The sequence below is a fragment of the Nicotiana tabacum genome, chromosome 17, assembly GCF_000715075.1.
Source record: "Nicotiana tabacum cultivar K326 chromosome 17, ASM71507v2, whole genome shotgun sequence".
Lineage (NCBI taxonomy): Eukaryota > Viridiplantae > Streptophyta > Magnoliopsida > Solanales > Solanaceae > Nicotiana > Nicotiana tabacum.
The window spans coordinates 19,812,990-19,835,755 of NC_134096.1; the positions used below are offsets into that span (position 1 = coordinate 19,812,990).

A 22,766-nucleotide genomic window follows, 5' to 3' on the forward strand; every position below is an offset into this window, starting at 1 on the left:
GCCCTTTTCTCCCATTTTGCTCTTCGCGAATGCAATCCAATGTCCGCGATCGCGATGCACACTGATGTAGCCAAAAACTAGCAATTAAAAATGGCCAAGAAATGGTCAGAAACTACCCCGAAACTCACCTAAGCCGCTCAGGACCTCGCCCGAACATACCAATAAGTCCCAATATCTTATACAAACTTATCCAAAGGCTCGAAACGCTACAAATAACATAAAAATCATGAATCGATGATAACAATCTTTCTTTCAACTTCCAAACTTCGACGAACGCGTCCAAATCATATCAAAATAATCTGGAATGACGCCAAACTTTATGCACAAATCACGATACGAACCTATTATAAGGCTCAGAACCCCAAACAGACACCGATATGACCAAAGTCCACTCAAACCAAACTTAGGAAATTCTAAAACGTTCAAAATGCCAACTTTCCACAATAAGCGCTGAAATATTCCCGGGCGACCCGATACTCAACCCGAACATACGCCCAAGTCCAAAATCATCATACGAACCTATTGGAACCTTCAAGTCCTGATTTCGGGGTCGTTTACCTAAAAGTCAAACCTTAGTCAATTCTTCCAACTTAAAGCTTCAGAAATTAGAATTTTCCATCCGAATCAACTCTAAACTTCCCGAAATTTGATTCTGACTACGCATACAAGTCATAAAACATGAAGTGAAGCTACCCAAGGCCTTAAACTGCCGAGCGACATGCAAGAGCTCAAAATAACCTGTCAGGTCATTACATATACCATACGCAGAAGCAAAAATCTAGCAATTCCTAAAGTACATAAGTTATTTCGCAATTACAACTATAATACTACTTTTCCACAAAGTTGAATGAGAATACTAATTAATCAACACCACCAATAATACCCACTCTTTTTGAAACACAAGATTTGTCCAATATTCCGGTGGCCTCATCTTCACTAACTAGATTTTTCACCTGCTTCTTCTTCTTCCCATAATGGTATAATAACGTTCCAAATCTGGTTTGAAGACGTTCAGAATCAAAGATGTTGTTGTCTACAGGAATCTTCTTGCCTTCAATGATATACTCGGCAAATGAACAACAATATACATCACAATTACTACATACAAAAACATATAAAAAAGAATATAAGATAACAATAAAATAGGAAAAACGAAAGAAGATTATATAAAACAACATAACAACTTACGATTTTTCATGTTGAGGCAAGCCATTCACTGGTAAAAGAGAAAATGGATCAGCCAGATTTGCTTTTCCCAAAAAATGAGAGCGATCCCTTGCAATGTCATGTCTTTGCTCATAAAATGTAGTAGCGGCCAGCAACAATGGTATTAAGACAGCAAATGACGGCAACGCTTCACGAACAACTGCATCATGACTTGCAAATCCGATAGAGTCGTATATGTATATGTACCCATCATAGAAAGACAAGACACACAATAACCAATGCCATGCAGTTTTCACATTAGTTGACATAAGCACATAATCAACGTCAACCCATGGAGTGTTACAAAGAATGTAATACCCAAGCACATACTCTTTTTTATTTTTTGGTCAGGTCGAGCATCTTGTTTCTTACATGTGTACTCCTTGAAGTTGATTTAGCGAACACCTCTTGAATGTTACAACTAAAAACAAATTATCAATCGTTGTCATCCTCACATTTCCATGTTTAGCTTTTTTCTAGAGGTAGTAGAATATCACATCAATATATTGCAAAAAAAAAGGCATTACTCCAATACATACACAAACCTGTCAACTAAACAAAAATGAAAAATAACATCAGTTGACATACTATCAAACTGATACCTATACCAGCATAGTGTAGTTCAAAAAATCACTTCCTCTGATCTATGCATGCAATTCCAAGATCAAACTCGTGCTCAAGTATATCATCCTTCTTTTCGTATACCTTCTTCCTGAAGATTTAATAAATATATAAATAATCTATTCAAAAGTATCATAAATAAAATTACAATCAATCATAAGTAAAACTGTAACATTACCTGCGAGTTACAATTAACTTTCTTTCAACAAACTGAGAAACTCATGAGTAACTAGTAGAGGAACTTCTTTTGTAATTGAGGTATTAAAATGGTGATCCCCTTTCACAACAACACAAGGTATAACAGGTTCTCTCATTGTTGTTGCATCTTCTTGACTTGAGTAATTTGAAACCTCATAATCTTGAACCTCTTCACGAGTTGACTGAATCGGCAAAGAAGACATTGGAGAACCTTCAAGTGTAGAGCAATTTGGCATAGAACACATTACATGATCTACACCTATGGATTGATTCACAGTCTTAGAAGTTAGTTTATGAATCTGAGAGTCGCTCATCTCAACCTCATAATCTGGAAATATTTCCGTTGTTGATTGTTTACGAATCCAACAACTGGAACATATTCATCACCTGACTATTTAGGCATCTAACAAGATAGAATATCTTCAGTTGTTGTTTGGTTACCAAGCTCACATATTAATTTATGAGCCTCTAAATCACACATTTCAAGCCACTTATCATCATCCACAACTCCAACATCAACTTACTGGTGCTGCATAAAAATGCATCAAGCAGTCAGAAAGATAAACATAAAAAAATATAGAACTATAAAGTTATTTACTAGAAGTCCCTTCCTTGATCCCTTGTAAATTCACATCTTCATTATTGGCATCATTTTTCTTGGTATCATGGGCATCCTCTCCAGAGCCAGACACTAAAACATTTTTAAAATTCTTATTACATAACAGGCAAACAAATCGCAACTAACATGAAATAATCAGTATGTTGAAACCACAAAAATAGACCAACATAATACAACAGTATACTAGTATATATTTTTTGGCTTTATTTTCATCGACCGCATCTTGATTAGTATCACCATCACTATCTTTATCTTTTTTGACATCTTTGTTGTGTTGGTGATACATCAGAAATTTCAAAAAATACTTATTAACTTTAAACTACCAAAAAATATAAAAATAATACAACAAGAAATATTAGTATACGGATATTCGGCTTAATGTATGCATATTTTTATATATATTGCCTCACATTATGCTTATATCTCATAAATTTCGGATGTATAATATAATAATTTGTGCTAATTTGTGCTATTTCTATGTAGAAACCACTCAGATGCGATTTGGGATGCAAGTGCGCGAATTGGAGCGAAAATGGGAAGAAAAGGAAAAAGTGCCCAGTTGAGCGACACAAGCAGCGTGGGCACTACATGTGGCGCACAAAACAATATGTAAAGAAGCCCAGTGCCAGGGCTAGCGCCCCATGTTGTCTTGGGCGCTCAAGACGTGAAAGTGCCCTATTTCGATCCCAAGACTCCCCCAATTCATATAAAATCCAAACTAAACATATTTTGAGTAGGGGTACGTGACTTTGAGAGAAAAACTAAAGTAGGAAATACTCGGGAGCACGGATTTGATCAATTATTCTATTCTTCTTCTAGTGTTCATTGATTTTATGTTTGAAAATATTATTTTATTATTCTGGGATCATGGGTGCTACATGAATGTTGGCATTTGAAGTTTAAATTGACGAGTTTGATTTTATCATATTGGGTTATTTATTTAATTATGTTCTTAATTATTTTTATGAGTAGCTAACAGTGAAATACTATCTACGAATCTAGAGTTGAGCTCGAAAGTGAGAATTCTAGATTTAATATAGGATTAAATAGAGCAAGTTCTTGAACTCGGGCATCGGGGAACAAATTCACAATTAGGATAGAAATATATCTAATTGCCTTGCTTGGTTGAAATATAGGAAGTGTAAATGCATTCTTGTTAGTCTTAATTCCATAGACATATAGGCATTAAGTTAGCTTGAATAGGCGAGTAAGAACTCGGCAGATTCTTACGAGTAATAACAACCCTGTCAATCAACATTCCAGATAAATCAAGTAGTTATTGTAAACCAAGAACGCAACAAGATTGTTAGCTAGCATATGACCCTGGAATATCCTCTCCTACTGATTTTTATCCGAAATTGCTCAAGTGTTGTGGTTGATCTCTAGTTATTTCATTGCTTGATAGTTTCGTAGGTAGTAAATTAGTCACTTACACATTTTGTGAGAAATCTCTTGAATCGATAACTTGTTTGAGTTTGAATCAGTGAGAAATTAATCATAAGTATCCGTGGGAACGATACTCTACTCACTACTCTATTACTTGATGACCATGTATACTTGCGTGGGTGTGTTTGGTCACAACAAGTTTTTGGCATCGAGCACCTCCACAAATTTCTCGGCAAGATAATTCTTTAAAATCACTAGTTCATCCTTATATTCTTTCTTCAATAACTATACTTCTTTCTTCAATAAAAATACTTCTTTCTTAAATTCCTCTTGGTCATCTGCCAAAATCTTGAACTTAACTTCCCAGTCATTACCTACGTGTAAGGTATTTTTAACTTTAGACTGTTTTTTATTTTTTCAAGTGGAGGGTCGACAAAGTTATTCCCTAAACTATGACGTTTGTCATGAATATTCTCTACCATCTCCTTCTCCAAGTCATTTACAACTTTGATTTGTATTTTTTATATTTGAGGTGGAGGATCAATAAGGTCATTATTTGCCACCTTATTGTCCAAGTCAAATGCAGCTTTCCCCTGCCTTTTCACCTGCCTTTTTGAGCTCTCGGGTGGATGATCAACAAAATTATCATCTGAACTAGGGTGTTTCTGATCAACATTATCTGTCGCGTCATTCTCCAAGTTGTCAAGAGACATATTTCTTAAATTCAACTACATAAACAAACATCTAATAAGTTAGAAAAAAGAAGTATTTACTGATGATATACTATATTACATAAGAAAAAGTCACAGTTATACCAGTGACCTGGTATACCAGATATACAAATGGGTATATCACAGGATATACCACTATTAACTGAAACAAACATCTAAAACTTAGTTTTTTTTAAAAAAAAAAGTATTTACTAATGGTATACTATTTTACATATGAAAAGTCAAATTTATACAGTGACTTGGTATACCAGAAATATAAATGAGTATATTGGTATACTATTTTACATAAGACCAAAAAAGAGTCATAGTTATACAATGGCTTGGTATACCAAAAATATAAATGAGTGTATCAAATTATATACCACTATTAACTGAAAATACATAGGGAAACAAGAAAATAATTTACCTTGTCAGAAGGAAAAAACATACATTTTCTCATGTAATTCCTCGAACTTTAGCTGCCTTGTAACCTTACATCTAAGAATTCGTGGAGATTTATTCCCACACCGAATAGCAACATTATTATGCTCATATCCACAATATGCATAGAACCATATCTGAATAGCCAAAGGAAACTCAAAAATCCGATAATAGTGTCGCTGCCTATCCAAAATGCCAAACATTGATTCCAGGGTAGCCTTGCATACAACTCTTTCCCATGGACAACTATTATAATCACCTTCCTCAACCAAGTCAAAGTAACTCCTATCAACCAATTTGGTGTTCTTAATAGAAAAGAGAAAGGAGTTTATCACAAATAACACTGCCACCTTCACAACATCTTCATCAGACTCAAATATTTTATTAAGAAAATAATCCGAAAGGTATTTCTTAGCAAGAGAAAGGTAATCCACAAAGTACTTTTCAATCAAACAGTTCTTCTTTCCCTTGGGACGAGTGGGGAGACGTATATCACCGGTACATTTTAATCTAGTCACACAAGCAAACTCAGACAAATCAAAATGTAGCTTAACTACATTGACAACAATTTGCATTTCACCCTCATTTTCTTTTTCAACCTCTATCGCCAACAAAGAATATATCAACTGCGATCGCATTTCTATTATAGGTAAATCCAACAAATACCCAAAATAAGTTGACCTAAAAAGCCTAACTTGTGTTGTTGATAATTTTCTTTTCAAATCACTAACAATATCAGAATTGAAATGAATACTATATTTGAGCTTATCCCTTACATTAAGTTGCATTTAAATAGACACATATATATAAGTATGTCACATGTTATACAGTAGAGGAACTAGCTCTTAATAAGTAAGCTCTAACATACATAAAACTTCAAGACATTCCAAAATTTACCTTTGAAGGGGAGTCGACCTGTTCTTTATGAAGAATACCGGATTCAGAAACCTTCCTCTTTTTTTGCAGGCCTCAAATCAGTTTGAGAAACATCGAGTTCTGATTGCTTAGAACTTGGAGAACCACCAATTTCACGTTCCTTAGCACTTTGAGAACGCGTTCTTCTCAAACTAGATGCTCCAGATCCATTCGAAGATGATTATCCATTTGCGTGACCACTTAAGGGTGTTTTTCGAACAGTTTGAGAAACGTCAGTATGTTGTTGCTTAGAACCTGGAGAACTAGCAATATCTCGTGTCTTAGCCCTTTGCGAACACGTTCTTATCAAACTAACTACTTGAGATCCACTTATCGAGGATGATTTTGCAATTGCATGGTCGCTTGGAGCATCTTTCATATAAGACTCACACATTGTAACTGACTGATTTTCGACATTCATATCAATATTAGAAACCTGTGGTGAAGGTGAAATTGGATCAGAAACCTATGGGGAAGGTGAAATTGGATAGAATGGTCTTGCACAATTAAGAGAGTGATTTCTACCCATAAGATTTCAACATTTGTTTCTCCAAATTAAAGCTTGACATTACTAACTTTTAGAAGAGAAAATATGAAAATTGAAACCTAACAGAAATTTAGAAGCGAGATTTGGGGAATTTAGTAGAAAATTCACGTTCTAAAGAGAACTGCTAGAGACAGTTGTGTATTTTGAAATTGGGAAAGAGAGAGAAGGTACCGAGCATAAAATGTGGGGCACACGTATGATAAACTGAAACTTTGAGGCAGAGTGCACTATTATTAAAACTGGGAGTATTTTGGTCATTAAATCATTAAATGGGGCTCTAATTGTCATTTTACATTTTTTTATTTCGTATTATTTTGGGGCCTTGATTAATTATGAGCCTTGCCACGTAAGGCCCACTAAAAGAAAAACGCCTCAATATTAACTCAACTTGTTAGAGTTAAATAGACACACATATATAAGTATGTCACATGGTATACAGTAGAGGAACTAGCTCTTAATAAGTAAGCTCTAACATACATAAAACTTCAAAACATTCCAAAATTTACCTTTGAAGAGGAGTCAACATGCTTTTTATGAAGAATATCGGATTCAGAAACCTTCCTCTTCTTTGCATGCCTCAAATCGGTTTGAGAACATCGAATTATCATTGCTTAGAACTTGGAGAACCACCAATTTCATGTTCCTTAGTACTTTTAGAACGCGTTCTTCTCAAACTAGCTGCTCCAGATCCATTCGAAGATGATTATCCATTTGTGTGACCACTTAAGGGGGTTTTCCGAACAGTTTGAGAAACATCAATATGTTGTTGCTTAGAACTTGGAGAACCAACAATATCTCATGCCTTAGCCCTTTGCGAACACGTTCTTATCAAACTAACTACTTGAGATCCACTTGCCGAAGATGATTTTGCAATTGCATGGCCGCTAGGAGCATCTTTCATATAAGACTCACACATTGTAACTGACTGATTTTTGAAATTCATATCAATATCAGAAACATGTGATGAAGGTGAAATTGGATCAGTAACCTGTGGTGGAGGCGAAATTTGTTGGAAATGTCTTGCACGATTAAGAGAGTGCTTTCTACCCATAAGATTTCAACACTTTTTTCTCGAAATTAAAGCTTGACATTGCTAAATTTTAGAAGAGGAACAATGAAAATTGAAACCTAACGGGAATTTAGAAACGGGATTTGAGGAATTTTGCAGAAAATTCGCGTTCTAAAGAGAACTGTTAGAGACAGCTGTGTATTTTGAAATTGGGAAAGAGAAAGAAGGTACCGGGCATAAAGGGTGAGGCACACGTGTGATAAACTAAAACTTTGGGGCAGAGCGCGCCATTTTTAAAAACTGGGAGCATTTTGGTCATTAAATCTTTAAATGGGGCTCTAGGTGTCATTTTACCTTTGTAAAAATAAATTTCGCGTCGAGAAAAATAAATAATCAAAACTGAAAAATTGCACAACAAATGTAGTATTCGATTTCAGTAAATGATGAGTGTTACAATCTCTATAGTATTTCTCTTATTCTTCAAGAATATAAACTATCTTGATGAGCTTGATTTTGATTTTGATTTTGATTCAAGGGCTTGTAGAACTTGGTCTTGAATCTCCTTCTTGAACTTGAATTTGATTTTGATCACGAACAAGTAATTTGATCTTGAACGCCTTGGTATTTGATTTGACTTTGTTCTTGATCTTGAACTTGTAGCTTGAGTGCTTGATCTTGTAGCTTGTAGAGAAATATGCAGCATTTGATCCACGAGCTCTTTGCTTGCTTCTTGTTCTTAATTCTCGTGTCTTCTAGCTTTATGAAAACCTCTATTTATAGTTGTAGGGAGTGGTGTGGCTCTACGATTTGATTGGTCCTTTTGAACTGACCAATACCATCTAGACACTTGGCACCACTCTATTGGTTGTTGATTTGACTTGGATTGCCAGCCTTCTTGACACGTGGCACAATTTCATTGGCTCATTTATTTGGTTTGGATTGCCACATCATTTGACACGTGGCATGATTTTGTTGGCTCGTTCTTTTGACTTGGATTGCCACATCACTTGACACATGGCATGAGTCTGGGCTATAAGACAGGCTAATAGCCATTTGGACCTTGGGCTAATGAAGTGTGCTTATCGTTTAATTTGTAGTCTAATTAAATGGACTAGCCCAACACATATATAATTAACCCAATTTATTAGCCACAATACTTGTTTGGACTAATATCTTAAATTTAATATGGTCCAAATTATTTTATAGATTTAAATCCAATAAAATTTGTATATGTTTACAAATGACCCCTACTTCAAGACTTGTCAAATACTAATCTCCGAAGACTAGGATTGAAGTATGAGTAATATTTTTTGTTTTCAAGTCAATTAATTAAATGCATGAGGCAATCATAACCTTGCCTAGGAATTACGTGGTCCATATATGGACACAAAATTGATATTCGGGAATGGTTTCCTTAAAAAGTCATCTAAGATGCACTTTTTTTTTGTTATATATATAACAAAATTCTAGGGAATATTTGCATCAATCCACCTGGGAGATGAGTTTGGTTGCTTCTGCAAATTACATTTGAGCTGGGATATAAACTCATGGCCAGAAGAGTTTAAATTATCAATAGAGTTTCTGCTCAAGATTATCCGGATAACGTTGTTATCTCCTAATCAGATTAGAATCCCTTATTTGAAATTGGATGGTATCTGATGATAATGTCCATCTCCGTCTAGGACTCTACCCTTACTCTATTTTCATCTCTATAAATAGGAAAGCAAAACAATATATTTTACCCTGCCAGCTTTTTTAGTAATTTTAGAAGACTAGAGTCCCTCCTTTTTGTTCTTTCAGAAGGTAATTTTCCTTTTCTTTTACTATGGCTAAGAGATAGCCATAACACTTTAATGCTTACCTCCATGATTAAAAATAAATACCTTTTGTACTTAGATTAATCATTGCTGAATGCATGGCTAGTTTCTACTTTTGACCAATTTTCTATCGTCATGGCACTTCTAAACCGGGGCGGATCTAGCGCTATAGATACGGATTCAATTGAACCCATAATTTTCGATAGAACCCGGGAATATACTGTGCAAAATTACTGAAATATGATCATATATTAGTGTTTGAACCCATAGACTAAATGAGGCTATGGGTTCAGTGGTAAAATTAATAGGCAAAGTTCCGCTCATTCCATGGAAGACTGGAGTTCGAATCTATGTGTCCATAATTTTTATTGCAATTTAAAGAGGTCCACAATTTTATTTGAGTTATGTTTGACTTCTTTGTTACTTATTGGCTTTTTTTTCCCTTCCCATTTAAAGAGGTGTGTTTCTATCCTTAAAAGATGAGGACCCACCTAATTAATTTTATTCTTTAATGTGTACTTCATTAACTTGTGGGATTTTTTAATAATTATAAAAAAGTTGATCTTCACAAAGTTTTAAGAGATCAAAACCTTCCACTTTATAGAAGGTTCATCGGTTCCCAATATTATTGGGTTTTTGATATTGTTGCTAATATCTTGAATATTGTTGGAAGTTCTTTTAAGCGTAGGGATATGCTAGGAGAGAATTAGGCAAAAAAAAGATTAGAAGAGCTACAAGTGCTTGGTGAAGTTCATACAAGAAATGGACTAAATCAAGAACTTGAACTCCATAGACCAGGTGATACCCGATGGGGTTCTCATTTTAAGACAGTGCGTAACTTTATTGCATTATTCTCGTCAATCATTAATATACTTGAGTTTCTTGCAAGTGAGGGTGCAAATTATCTTGAGAGATTAGTGGCAAAAAGTCTAGTGAATGACATAAGATCTTTTGAGTTTGTGCATATGATGCATTTGATATTAAAATTATTAGTTGTTACACCTCATGTTTTCGTACATAAAAGTATGCCATAAGCAAATTGATGAAAGCTCGGAAATGAGTTATTACATCCTACATTTTCGTACGTTAAAATTTCGTCGAAGTTTGATATTTTGGATAAAATACGACCCGAGCTAAAATACTTAGTATTTATGGACTAGTATCATACAAGGTACCACATGACCATAATAGTAAGGTGTATAAAGTATGTTAAAACTGAGTAGTATTTTAAATAATTTGAGATAATTCTTAATTATACGAGTAATTGGTTTATTATTAGTTAATGGGGATTAATTAATTAAACAAGACATTAGTGGGTAATTAAGACCTTGGGTTAAGGCCTAAGAGGCCCAAAAACGTAGCAGCCCCCCTTATAATTAAAATGACTCTTAAAAGTCTTGCATAGATGTCATATTGTGGAAGATTAAAGTGGCTTAGTCACCACTTGAAGTGGGCCCACACCCATTCAAACACACTTAAAGAATTGTGACCATTTTGCTTCATTTGATCTCTTAGATTTTCAAGAGATTCAAGTATACTGTTCTTTCTATTAAAAACTCACGTCAGAACATATTGAAGGAAATCATAATATTTTCCTACCCCAATACCAAATAACACATGATGGAGCACTTGGTAGGCATTGAATTTATGTTACTATTGTGAGATTTTACAATTATAAGGGAATACGGTGCAATCTTTCTCAAGAAAATCGGTTCGGGTATGTTAAGGCTATCCCTTCTCTCTTTTTGGCATGATCAATACGATACAAACGAAACGAGCAAATGCACAATTTTCACAACTGACTCTGACTCTATTCATAGAAGTACTATGGGTGTCTATATTATTGATTCCCCATGTGAATTATTATTATATCTTCTGACAGGAAGATGTTGGTGCGCTCCATTTGCTCTGGAGTTGCTATTGGTCAGTATGATTAGGACATATGCTGATTGGTATGGCGGGGCTCTGTCCCGATCTTTATAACATTTATGTATCCTTAGAGGCTTGTAGACATATGTCGTGTACGTGAAAGATTGTACGACCTTATCGGCCTATGTTCAGTATACGAGTGGTTATTTTGGCATTATATACCCATATATCTTAAGTATAAGTTGGTATTTCATGTTGTATTCTACTTATCTCACGACAGCCTCTCCAGCTCAGTTATCTATGATAGTATGATACGAAAAGATACATTATGTTGGTACTCGGTTGAGTAAGGTATTGGGTGCCAGTCGCGGCCCATCGGTTTGGGTCGTGACATTAGCAATCACAAATAATTTGAATATGGCTTTGTAAAAAAAAGATCAGGATATTGTAAATGCTACGAAGCTTGTTGGTTTCGCCAAGAGCCAATTGTAAGTGATGAGAGAATCTAAATGAGAATCTTTGATAGATGACACCTCTTCATTTTGTGCCAAGCATGATATTGTGATCCCTGAAATGGATAAGAACTATCATCTTGGAAAGTCAAAGCGTAAGAGTTCAAGTGTTACATATTCTCATCATTTGCATGTCGAAATTTTTAATATTGTTATTGATTTGCAACTTTCGGAGCTTAACAGTCGTTTTGATGCGGTGAATAGTAATCTACTTCTTGGTATGACTAGTTTGTGTTCGGATAATTCTTTTGAAAATTATGATAAAGAGAGAATTATGAAACTTGCTACACTTTATCCTCATGAGTTTAGTGGTTCAAAGCTTGAAGATCTCAGTTTCGAGCTTGACAACTATATTCTCTTTGTGAAAGAAGACAATGATTTCTCTAACTTGAAAGGACTAGGAGATCTTTCAGAAACATTAGTTGAAACAGATTTGTACAAGACTTGGAGACTTGTGTTTTTGCTTGTGAAGTTAAGTCTGATATTGCATGTCGCTACTGCAACGGTAGAAAGAGCTTTTTCTTCAATGAAGTACATCAAAAATGACTTGTGTAGCAGAATTGGTGATGAATTTTTGAATGACTGTTTAGTTTGTTATATAGAAGATGAAGTATTTGAAAGTGTACCTAACGATGCGATTATTGATCGTTTTCAAAACATGATAACCCGTCGGGTACAATTGTAATGGTGATATTTATTGAATATATATTATGTTAGATGGTTCAGTACTTGTTACATATATATTAAATATCATTGTTCGTATTTCGTTCGATTATTATTGTATAGTACCTTGAGGTATATCCTAGAGTCTAAATCTTGAACCCATAAAGTTAAATTTCTGGATTCGCCTATGCTTCTAAATAGGACTAAGTGCACTGTCATTCTTTTGCTTATGTCCTATTCATGATTTTGTCACTTCCTACCCATAAGTAAGACTTGTCCATATCATTTAGCCATGGTATACTTTAATGGCTCTGGCAAAAATCTTGCAAGAATAGAGTCCAAGGATACTTACGAACGCTGCGTAGTAATTCTTGTATACAAATAACCTTGGCAGTGGTAGTATCTTTTTGGACAAGTGCATGTTAGTGGCCAGCTTCCTCTCACAAAGCAAGGAGATATTCTGCTTAATTTCCATTTTTCAAACTAATACTTGCATCCACGCAAACATCTATGGAAATCGAAACATAATACTTTTCTCGTTGCATATTTTTGACTTTAAATAAGCTCCTTTTTTTTTCTTATATGAAAAGTTGGGTGTTGACCATCATTATTCTATGGATATTTATGTAAGTTTTCAATGCCATAGAAATTTGCATGTTCTGATCTTAAAGTGTTAACATACCAAGTACTGCAGTTTCTAACTATTTTAGATGGTAGAAATTACAGTGGGATTGTAATTTGTATCATCATATTTATGTGTTAGAGTGATAATGACTATTATATCGAATGACCTCAAACGTATGCATTAACCGTGATGTATCCTCTGGATAATTAGTCATGTTATATTTGGTTGTATATCAACACAGAGATCGCCAAATGCTTGCACCACCCGCCAAGCAGGATAGAATATATCATGGGAACTATATTTCTTCTGAGGGTCTTGGTCCTTGATTCTTTATTCTAATGTTCATGATTCCTTGCAGGTAATCAGACCCGAGAAAAGATATTGAAACAGTATTAGTCTTCTCCCTTTGCAATTCGACAGGTGACCTTTCTCCTTTCAGTGTTTTTTTTATTTTATTTTTGCCGGAATTCAAGAAAACAGCAAATTCTAAGTGATTAAAATTTTACCATGTCCGAAATTTTACTTTTTTGGCAAAGACATCACTTCATACGAGGCAGAGGCAATAGTTCGTACGAGATGAAAGTTTTTCAAGGTCCGAGGCTAAAACCATTAAACCGTCTAGGCCGAAGACTTTACTGTATCTTTGGTGAAGATCATTACACTGTCTAGATCAAAGATTTTATTTTGTTTAAAGCGAAGATCGTTACACCGTCTAAGCTAAAGGCTTTATTTTATTTGGAGATTTGACTTAATTTTATCTCAGGCATAGACCATTATACCGTCTAAACCAAAGATTTTACTTTATTTTAGGCAAAAACCATTGCACCGTCTAAGCCGAAGATTCATTGTCTGAATCGAAGACCATTACACCGTCTGAGCTAAAGACTTCATTTTATTTGAAAACTTAACTTTCTTTATCTGTAGCAAAGATCATTATATTGTCTAAGCCAAAGACTTTACTTTTATCCGAGGCAAAGACCATTACACCGACTGAGCCAAAGATTTATTTTGTCTGAAGCGAAGACCATTACACCGTCTGAACTAAAGACTTAATCTTGTTTTAAGATTTAACTTTATTTTATCTGAGGCATAGACCATTACACCGTCTAAGCCAAAAATATTATTTTGAAGATTTGATTTTACCTTATCTAAGGCGAAAACCATTACACCGTTTGAGCCAAAGATTTTACTTTGTCTGAAGCGAAGACCATTACATCATCCAAGCTGCAGACTCTATTTTGTTTGAAGAATTGACTTTACTTTATCTGTGGCATAGACCATTACACCGTTTAAGCCAAATATTTTACTTTTATCCGAGGCAAAGACCATTACACCGTCTGAGCCAAAAATTTATCTTGTCTGAGAATTTGATTTTCTTTATCTGTGGCAAAGACCATTACACCGTCCAAGCAAAGGATTTTGACATTTTCATACTTGGTAAGATTAGTCTTGAGATTATATTATGGATTTAAGACCATGAATACTACACTTCTAATTTAAGTGCTAATAAACACTTTTCTCTTTTTGCAGTCTAAACATGGTTTACTTCAAAGACTCAAGACTTTTTTCCTCTAATTCGCAATGCCTTATTATTTCGGACCATAAGGGAAGCAAGATGGAGACAAGGTTACCAGTTGATAGGTCACTAGTCGACCAATATGCTGCAACTTCATGGGTACCTTTGAGGGACCCACCTTATTTGACAGACTGGACACTTGAATACAATAGTCGTCCTCCCAAGACATGAATGCTTTGCACCACTAATCATCATGCTTGGAATGTTGCGAGTACCTTACCATGCATGGGGCGTCGAATTATTAACAAGAAAACTTATTGGGGCAATGATTTGTCGTTCGACGGTGAATTTCATTATGTTTCTGGCTATTGGGAATGGGCATAAGACGTCTTAAGTAGGTGTCGCTTGACCATGGAGGGTGTAAGAATTTATGACGTCGTATATGCTTCACTCTTCACATATGACCGTAATACAAATATTATGCAGGTTTTTTGTGAGGCATGGTGCCTTGTTACCAATACATTGCTTACCTCTGTTGGAGAACTATCCATATCACTTTGGGATTTTATAAGATCGGCGGTCTGCCTATAACAGGATATCCTTATGAGGAAGTTGTGCCAAATATTGAAGAGCTTACAGGCACGTAAGACAAGGGGGGAAGGTTTCTTCCCCGGACTTGTGAGCATTTGTTTGATGCCTTCCATCAGCTCCGAGAGGGAGGTAGCGACGATCCAAAGGTTTCTGCGAATAAATGGGTAGAGTTCTGGTGCAGAAAGACAATGAAGTATACTCAGCCTCTATTAAGGAAAAAAAAGAAGTCTGCTCGTTTAAAATCGATGCACAATCCTACCGGGGCCATAGAGGAAGCAGTTAATTGGTCGACTGTTGAAGAAGCCTTATTCCATAAGTTAGGAGTTATAGGTGACAAGAAAGACGAGACATACTTGGTTGCTTTTCTATCTTGTTAGTTATGTATTTTTGTGCTCCCTTCAAAAGAAGGTGACTTCATTTGTCCTAGGACCTTTAAGATCGCGTGTCATCTTACTTGTAAACGAAGAGTCAGCCTTGCATTCCCGGTCTTAGCCAGAATATATAAGGGTTTGAACGAGATTTCAAAGTGCTCGTTGCTTGATCCTGCCCAAACTTGCTTTCCAGCTCATTATGTGTATGGTTGGTTAGCCCATTACTTTAAAACTCATTTTTCGTATGCAAAGGGGCCAATTGTTCCTCTCATGGCCGCATGTTTTGGTGAAGGCGCTGCTAGATATTTTGGGAAAGAGGAAGCAAGGAAGCGTATACATAATGGAGAAAATATCATTTGGACTTCGATAATGCCCCGTAGATCTGATCTGTACCACTACTATGATGATGGTAAGGAAGATGAGTTCGGGTTAAATTTATTTATGAGTATTCGCTCGAATTATCTTCATTTGAGGGACGGAGTCAACTTTATTATTGAACCTTACAACCCTCATCGATTTAGCCGCCAATTTTGTTTTCATCAAGACACCTCTAGTCGCTTGGAGCGAGATTTTCGTGAGGCCTCATTAGAAGAAGGGTTAAGACTTGCACAAATTTATGTGTTGACTAGATCTAAGTCAAGGTCAGTATTTCCTCCTTTTGGGTCCAACATGAAGAAGTTTACATCATCTAACTATAGATCTTGGTGGGCAAGGGCGCATGGAAGCCTTCTTGAAGACCACTTATAATTTTTGATGAATATTGTTGAGCCAACCATAAATACCCTTCAAGACTGCAACAAGGATGTCTTAGTGATTGATAAGCTCCTTGTTTTAAAGTCTAAGGTAGTTCAGATGCGTGCAGGCAACGGACCCATGCTACATAAATAAGTTCAGAGAGAAGAGATACATGCTTCAGTTGACAAAAGTCTCATTCCATTCGATGTAGTCGTTGATGCCTCTAACAAGTGCCTATCCCAAGAGGAGAGTGATAGCAGCAAAGGAGATAAATATTGGAAAAAGAAATACACTAACCCAGAAGAAGTTGTAGAGGTCCAAAGCATTGATAGCCCTTCAAGAACACTAACAGCTCGGAACAAAAAGGTAAATGAAAACATAAACTTTTCATTTTTGTTATCCATGGCCAAATAACTTTGCTAAAGTGTTCTTACATTATTTGTTTTTTATTTTTGCAGGCTAATAATATTGGAGTGTTGCAACGAGTAAGGCCACAAGATAGTGGTGAGTCCGTAACAGGACCGAACCCGCAAAAATCATCTTCCACACCTAAGGCAGATCAAGAGGCAACTTTTATTTCTCATGATGGAATTAGGGTGAAGTTGGGATCTGATTTACGTGAAAGACCAGCAATTGCAGCGTCTGTTTTTTATGGAAAGAAGGTTGTCTTGGATATACGAAAGGAGTTTATCTTAAAGCTTTGGACTTCGATTCAGCATAAGCTGAAAGGTAGCAATGCAGACAATGTCTCTGAGCTTGAAGAAAATACTAAAGTGAACCTTGAGGCAATGGATGGAGATGATGTGGATATTTTCCCTTTGAGAAACCTATTGGAGTCCCTTTTTGAGCTTGCTGCTTCATATAACAAGACACGATCGGCTTTATCTCAGAAGGTTGAAGAGACTGCAATATCAGAGGTTGAGGTACACCTTACAAATGCCATGATTGAAGAAGAAGAAGAAGAAGAAGAAGAAGAGAAGGTTAGAGAGGTGTCATTTATCCGTCAGTCCTTAGTTACAGTGAAAGAGAAGATAGAGAAGCTCTATGGAAAAGAGAAGAACTTAGAAGCCCTTTTAGAAGTTGCTAAGAAAAAAGTTTAAGAAGCCAAGTTAGGATCCTCAACTACTAGAAAGGAGTATGACGCATGCTACAATGCCTTGTTGACTGCTGATGACTTGGCCGATTTGGAGAAGAAGAAGAAGAAATACTTGGAAGCTATGCTCAAAGATTTGGCCAACTACAAGTTGTGCTTAGATTAGGCTATAAGCACTGCTTTATTTGTTTTTCCTTCTTTCTTGCATTCGATTGTTTAGTAGATGTTCTCATCAGCAATAAAACTTCTTTCGCTTCATTTATATTGTACGTTCTCATTAATGTTCCCTTTCGTTATTAATTTTTTAAAAAGTGATTTATGGATTTGAAGACTTGACGGATTTGAAGATTGTAACTTTAAGAACTAGCTGGCTTAAACACTTCAAATTGATGATGTAATAGACCTGGAAAAATCAACTTGACTTATAATTGGATACTTCAACTTGAATATTTAGTCTCTTATTAAAGAAATTATAATCATTCCATCAAAGACCTCAATTTGACATGGAGGGCTTGCCCCCATTGAGCCATCAAGACAAGACAGAGGGTTCAACGAAAGAATATATGTACACCCAATTTTCAAGTGTCAATCAAGTGGATTATATCCTATCATACTTTATTTGAATAATGCCTTGGGTAATATGTAATTTTTTGAACTCATATGACTGAACTTAGAATGAAACTCTAAGCTGCCTACGTACCTTGGTGAAGAGGATCAAGTCATTCCGTAATTCGAAATGGGTGAGGTTTTTTTTTAATGTCCTAACTTTTGCCTAGGCCACCTCTTTCGAGGTTTTCAATCCAATGGACTTTTTTTGTGTGGGCCGTGCACAGTTTATACTCTTGTGGGGCAGGAGTAACATGCAGTTTACTCATGCGTTAAGGAGCATATTTGTTTTCTTCAAGGATAGTATCTCTTCATGAATTTTCCATTGATGAGGCCAATCTGCAAACCTTCTGAGTCAACTATCTTGTAAGCGCCACTTGAGTATACCTCTTGTACAACATATGGTCCATCCCACTTAGCAGAGAATTTGCCCCCAGATCGACGAGAGGGAATAATAGGCCTTTTGACCACAATAACTTGGTCGCCCACTTGGAAAGATCTAAGGCGCACCCTTTTGTTAAAAGATCGAGACAAGCGAGCTTGATATCATTCAAGGGTATGTTGAGCTTCTAGACTCTTTTCATCAAGAGCTTCCAATTCTTCAAGGTGTAACCGAGAAATTTCTTCATCAGTGAGTCCTTTTTGAATGGCAAGCCGCAATGACGGGATTTGACGCTCAAGTGGAAGGACTGCTTCAACTCCATAAACAAGTGAATAAGGAGTCGCTTGTGTTGGTGTGCGATATGTGGTCATGTATGCCCAAATAGCTTCTTCCATTCTCTCATGCCAACCTCTCTTAGACTTAGAGACAACCATTTTCAACAAGTTGCAGAGTGTCTTGTTAAAGTCCATTGACAGCAGCATAATACATGGAGGAATTGCGTTGCTTGAAGCCAAAAAGATCACATATCTTATTCATCAACTTGTTATCAAATGGCTTACCATTTTCCGTCAATATATATCGAGGAATGCCAAAGCGATAGATAATATTGACTCGGATGAAGTTAGCCACATTTTCCTTCTTTACTTCCTTAAGAGAAACAACTTCATCCCACTTCGAGAAGTAATCAGTCGCAGCCAAAATGTATAGATGTCCACCATAAAACTTTGGCAATGGACCAACAACATCCAAACCCCAAGCATCAAATGGCCAAGAAGAAACGGTTGGGTGTAATACTTCAGGTAGTTGATGTATGAAGTTAGCATGGAATTGGCAAGCTTTACACCTTCGAGCGTAATCTAAACAATCTTTCACCATGGTTGGCCAATAATACCCCATTCTTTTTATGTGGAAATGAAGTTTTGACCCAGATTGATGCGCACCACATACTCCAAAGTGTGCTTCTTGTAGGGATTGAAGGTTTTCATCAGTCCCCAAATAACGTAAGAGCACTCCATCAAATGATCGTTTATAGAGTGTATTCTTGTAATAAAGAAAACGAGGGGCTCTACTTTGAATTTCTGTCTTCCTTCGGGGATTTTCTGGCAATATCCCATAACAAAGATAATCGATTAATGGTTGTCGCCAATCTTCAATTTCAACCTCAAGAACAGAAGCAAGATGCTCGACTTCGCTTTGTTCTTTCTCATAGTCATTTGGTGGAGGAACTACCCATCTTTGGCAAACAACGACTTGTGTTTGATCAGGAAAAGATAATGTAGAAGCTAAGGTTGATAATGCCTTATCTCTCTTATTTTCCTTTCTCGGCACGTGTTGAATAGTTACCTCTCCAAGCCAACTTACCAATCTTTGAGCATATTTATGATATGGCACCAAGTCTAGCTTTTTGACCTTATAGCTACCCAAAATTTGATTGATCACTAACTTGGAGTCTCCAAAAACTTGTAGTTACAATTGTTTGATATCCACAGCCATTTCAAGCCCAAGTATGAGTGCTTGATATTCAGCAACATTATTGGAGCATTGTTGTGTCAGTGTGAAAGAATATGGCAAAAATTCTCCTTGAGAAGTGATAAACACTATTCCAGCGCCAACTCCTTCACGATGTGCAGCGCCATCAAAATACATCTTCCAAGAAGGCTGAATTTCTATGACCATTGCATCTTCATCAGGCAATTCATCAGACAACTCTCAATCATTCGGAATTGGATGGTCATCTAGGAAGTCTGCTAATGCTTGTCCTTTTACCGCCTTTTGAGGAACATACACAATTTCAAATTGTTGAAATTGGAGGTACCGCCTCGCTAATCGATCACTTAGTACTAGTTTAGACATGACAAACTTGTTATGATTCGCTCTTGAGACGAGTCGCACAACGTGAGCTTGGAAGAAATGCTTCAGCTTCTGAATGGAGAAGACAAGTGCCAAACATAACTTCTCAATAGGTGAATACTTGAGCTCATTTGGCGTCATCATCCTACTCATGTAATAAAGTTTGTTTTCTTTGCCTTCGTTGTTTCCTTGAGCTAGAAGTGCTCCCACTGACCTTTCCTGTGCTGAAATGTATAATATTAATGGCTTTCCAGGTATGGGGCTGCCAGTACTGGAGGTTTCATCAGATAAGACTTAATGCTTTCAAAAGCATTTCTGCAAGCTTGGTCCCGATCTAAAGGAAACCCTTTCTTCATGAGGCGACTAAATTGTTGGCATCTTCCATCCAGATTCGAAATAAATCTTCTAAGATATGCCAACTTACCTTGTAAGCTTTTTAGTTCATGAATATCCTTAGGCTCGGGCATTTTCAAGATAGCATCCACCTTAGCTTGATCAATTTCGATACCTCAGTGTCGAACAATAAAAATGAGAACTTCCCAGAAGTAACTCCAAAGGCGCACTTCAACGGATTCATTCTGAGTTGGTATCTCCGAAGCCATTCAAATACCATCCTCAAATCTTGCAAGTGACCATCTTTCTTCCTTGACTTTACCACCAAGTCGTCAACATAACACTTCACGTTTTTATGAAGTATGTCATCAAAAATATTTTGCATGGCACGTTGATATGTAGCACCAACATTCTTCAAACCAAAAGGCATTACCTTGTAGCAATATATACCTTTAGGGGTGCGAAAGGCAGTAAGTTCTTCATCCTTCGGTGCCATACGAATTTGATTATATCCCGATGAACCATCCATGAAAGACATCGCCTCGTATCCAGTCGTTGCATCAATCATGAGCTCAGGGATAGGAAGAGGAAATTCATCCTTAGGACAAGCGTTATTTAGGTCCCAAAGTCAACACAAACTCGGATCTGGCCATTCTTCTTTCTTACAAGGACGATGCTTGAAATCCATGTAGGATATTTAACTTCACGAACAAAACCAGCCTCAATAATCTTGTTAACTTCGGTTTCAATCAAGGGAACCAGTTCAGTTGTGAAGCAACGTTGTGCTTGCTTCATATGACGAGCACCTCATTTGACAGCAAGGTAATGAACAACCACCTTGGGGTCAAAACCTGGCATTTCTTTGTAGCTCCAAGCAAATACGTCTTTGAACTCCTTAAGTAGCTCAATATATTTGCTCTCTTCATCACCAGTTAGAGAGACACTTACATATATGGGCTTTGGATCTTCAACTACTCCGAGATTGACTTCTTTTAGTGCATCAACCGTTGTCTTCACCCCTTCTTCAAGCTCAGGTGGTGCATCTTTAGCGTCTTCATCCTCTTGAGGATCACCATCATTGAAAGATATGTGATTACATACATAAATATCAATGCACTTTTCCTCGACTTTCGCATAAGATGAAGCATTTTGTTCGTCATGGATGGTGATATGATATGATGACCCCATACTTTCTTCATATTCCTCCCATTCTTTAGTGTGTACTATAGTATGAGCCTTTGCTTTGAGGACCTCTCCACACGAAACTACAAGTTTGGTCTCTCGCCTTATTCTAGAAGGAATCAGGCTTGGACAGTCTGTGGTCAAAATCTCCTTTTTAGCGAAGATAGGTGCTCCAATCCTTCTATCACTTCCATGACGCTTGTTCCCCTTCTTCAGTGGTCCCAACCTATAAAATACTGAGGTCCTTGGTTTCGCAAGTCAATCAAACACATAAGGCTTCTTATTAAGCGTCGTAGGCACTTCTTTAGCAGTAATATAGTTACAACTTGCCCTTTTAATGGAGATACGGATTGGTGGAGGTTGTTTGTAACCCAATCCTTCACGTGATTGCTTCAGTGGGTACCCTTTCTCCATCATCATCTTTTGAGTAGGGTTTGAAGCTTTATGCGAGAGCTTTCCCAACTTGGATGGTTCATTGGGATCATATCCAGCTTTTGCTAATAACTTGTGGGCGTTTGGGTCAAAGCCCTCATCTGTGCGCTTTGCAGGAAGTGCTAGATTTCGAAGCGAATTGTGGTTTGATGATTTGACAAACCCTTTAAGAAACTTTGTAGACGACTTAATTGCATCAATTAGCTTGATAGGAAGGGTCAAGTCTCCTAACACATTACCTTGTAGTTCAGAAGATGGATCTTCAACCTTCCTTGCCTTTGGGGTATAGCGAAGAACATGAGTCACTTTCTTACTTGAAGATGCTTCATTCATCTTGTTCCTATCATAAAGCACCTGATCTTTTTCAACTGTAATCTTTGCCTTGCTAGTTGTGACATCAACCTTCTTTGCAACACTTTTGGTTGGCGTCACGTCTTCAACATTAACTTCCTTTGAGATATAATTCTTTAAGTAGAATTTCACATCAGCAAAGTATGGTTCAGCCTCGGTAAAGGGCTTATCATCAGCAACTATCT

At 36.6% G+C, this 22,766-nt stretch overlaps 1 protein-coding gene across 1 annotated transcript; it reads left to right on the plus strand.

The window, feature by feature from the left end:
• Positions 1-11,911: 11,911 nt before the first annotated feature.
• On the plus strand, positions 11,912-14,885 carry LOC142171721 (uncharacterized). Its single transcript, XM_075235415.1, has 2 exons — positions 11,912-12,531; positions 14,669-14,885. The coding sequence occupies exons 1-2, from the start codon at positions 11,912-11,914 to the stop codon at positions 14,883-14,885; spliced, it is 837 nt and encodes a 278-aa protein (XP_075091516.1).
• Positions 14,886-22,766: the final 7,881 nt, after the last annotated feature.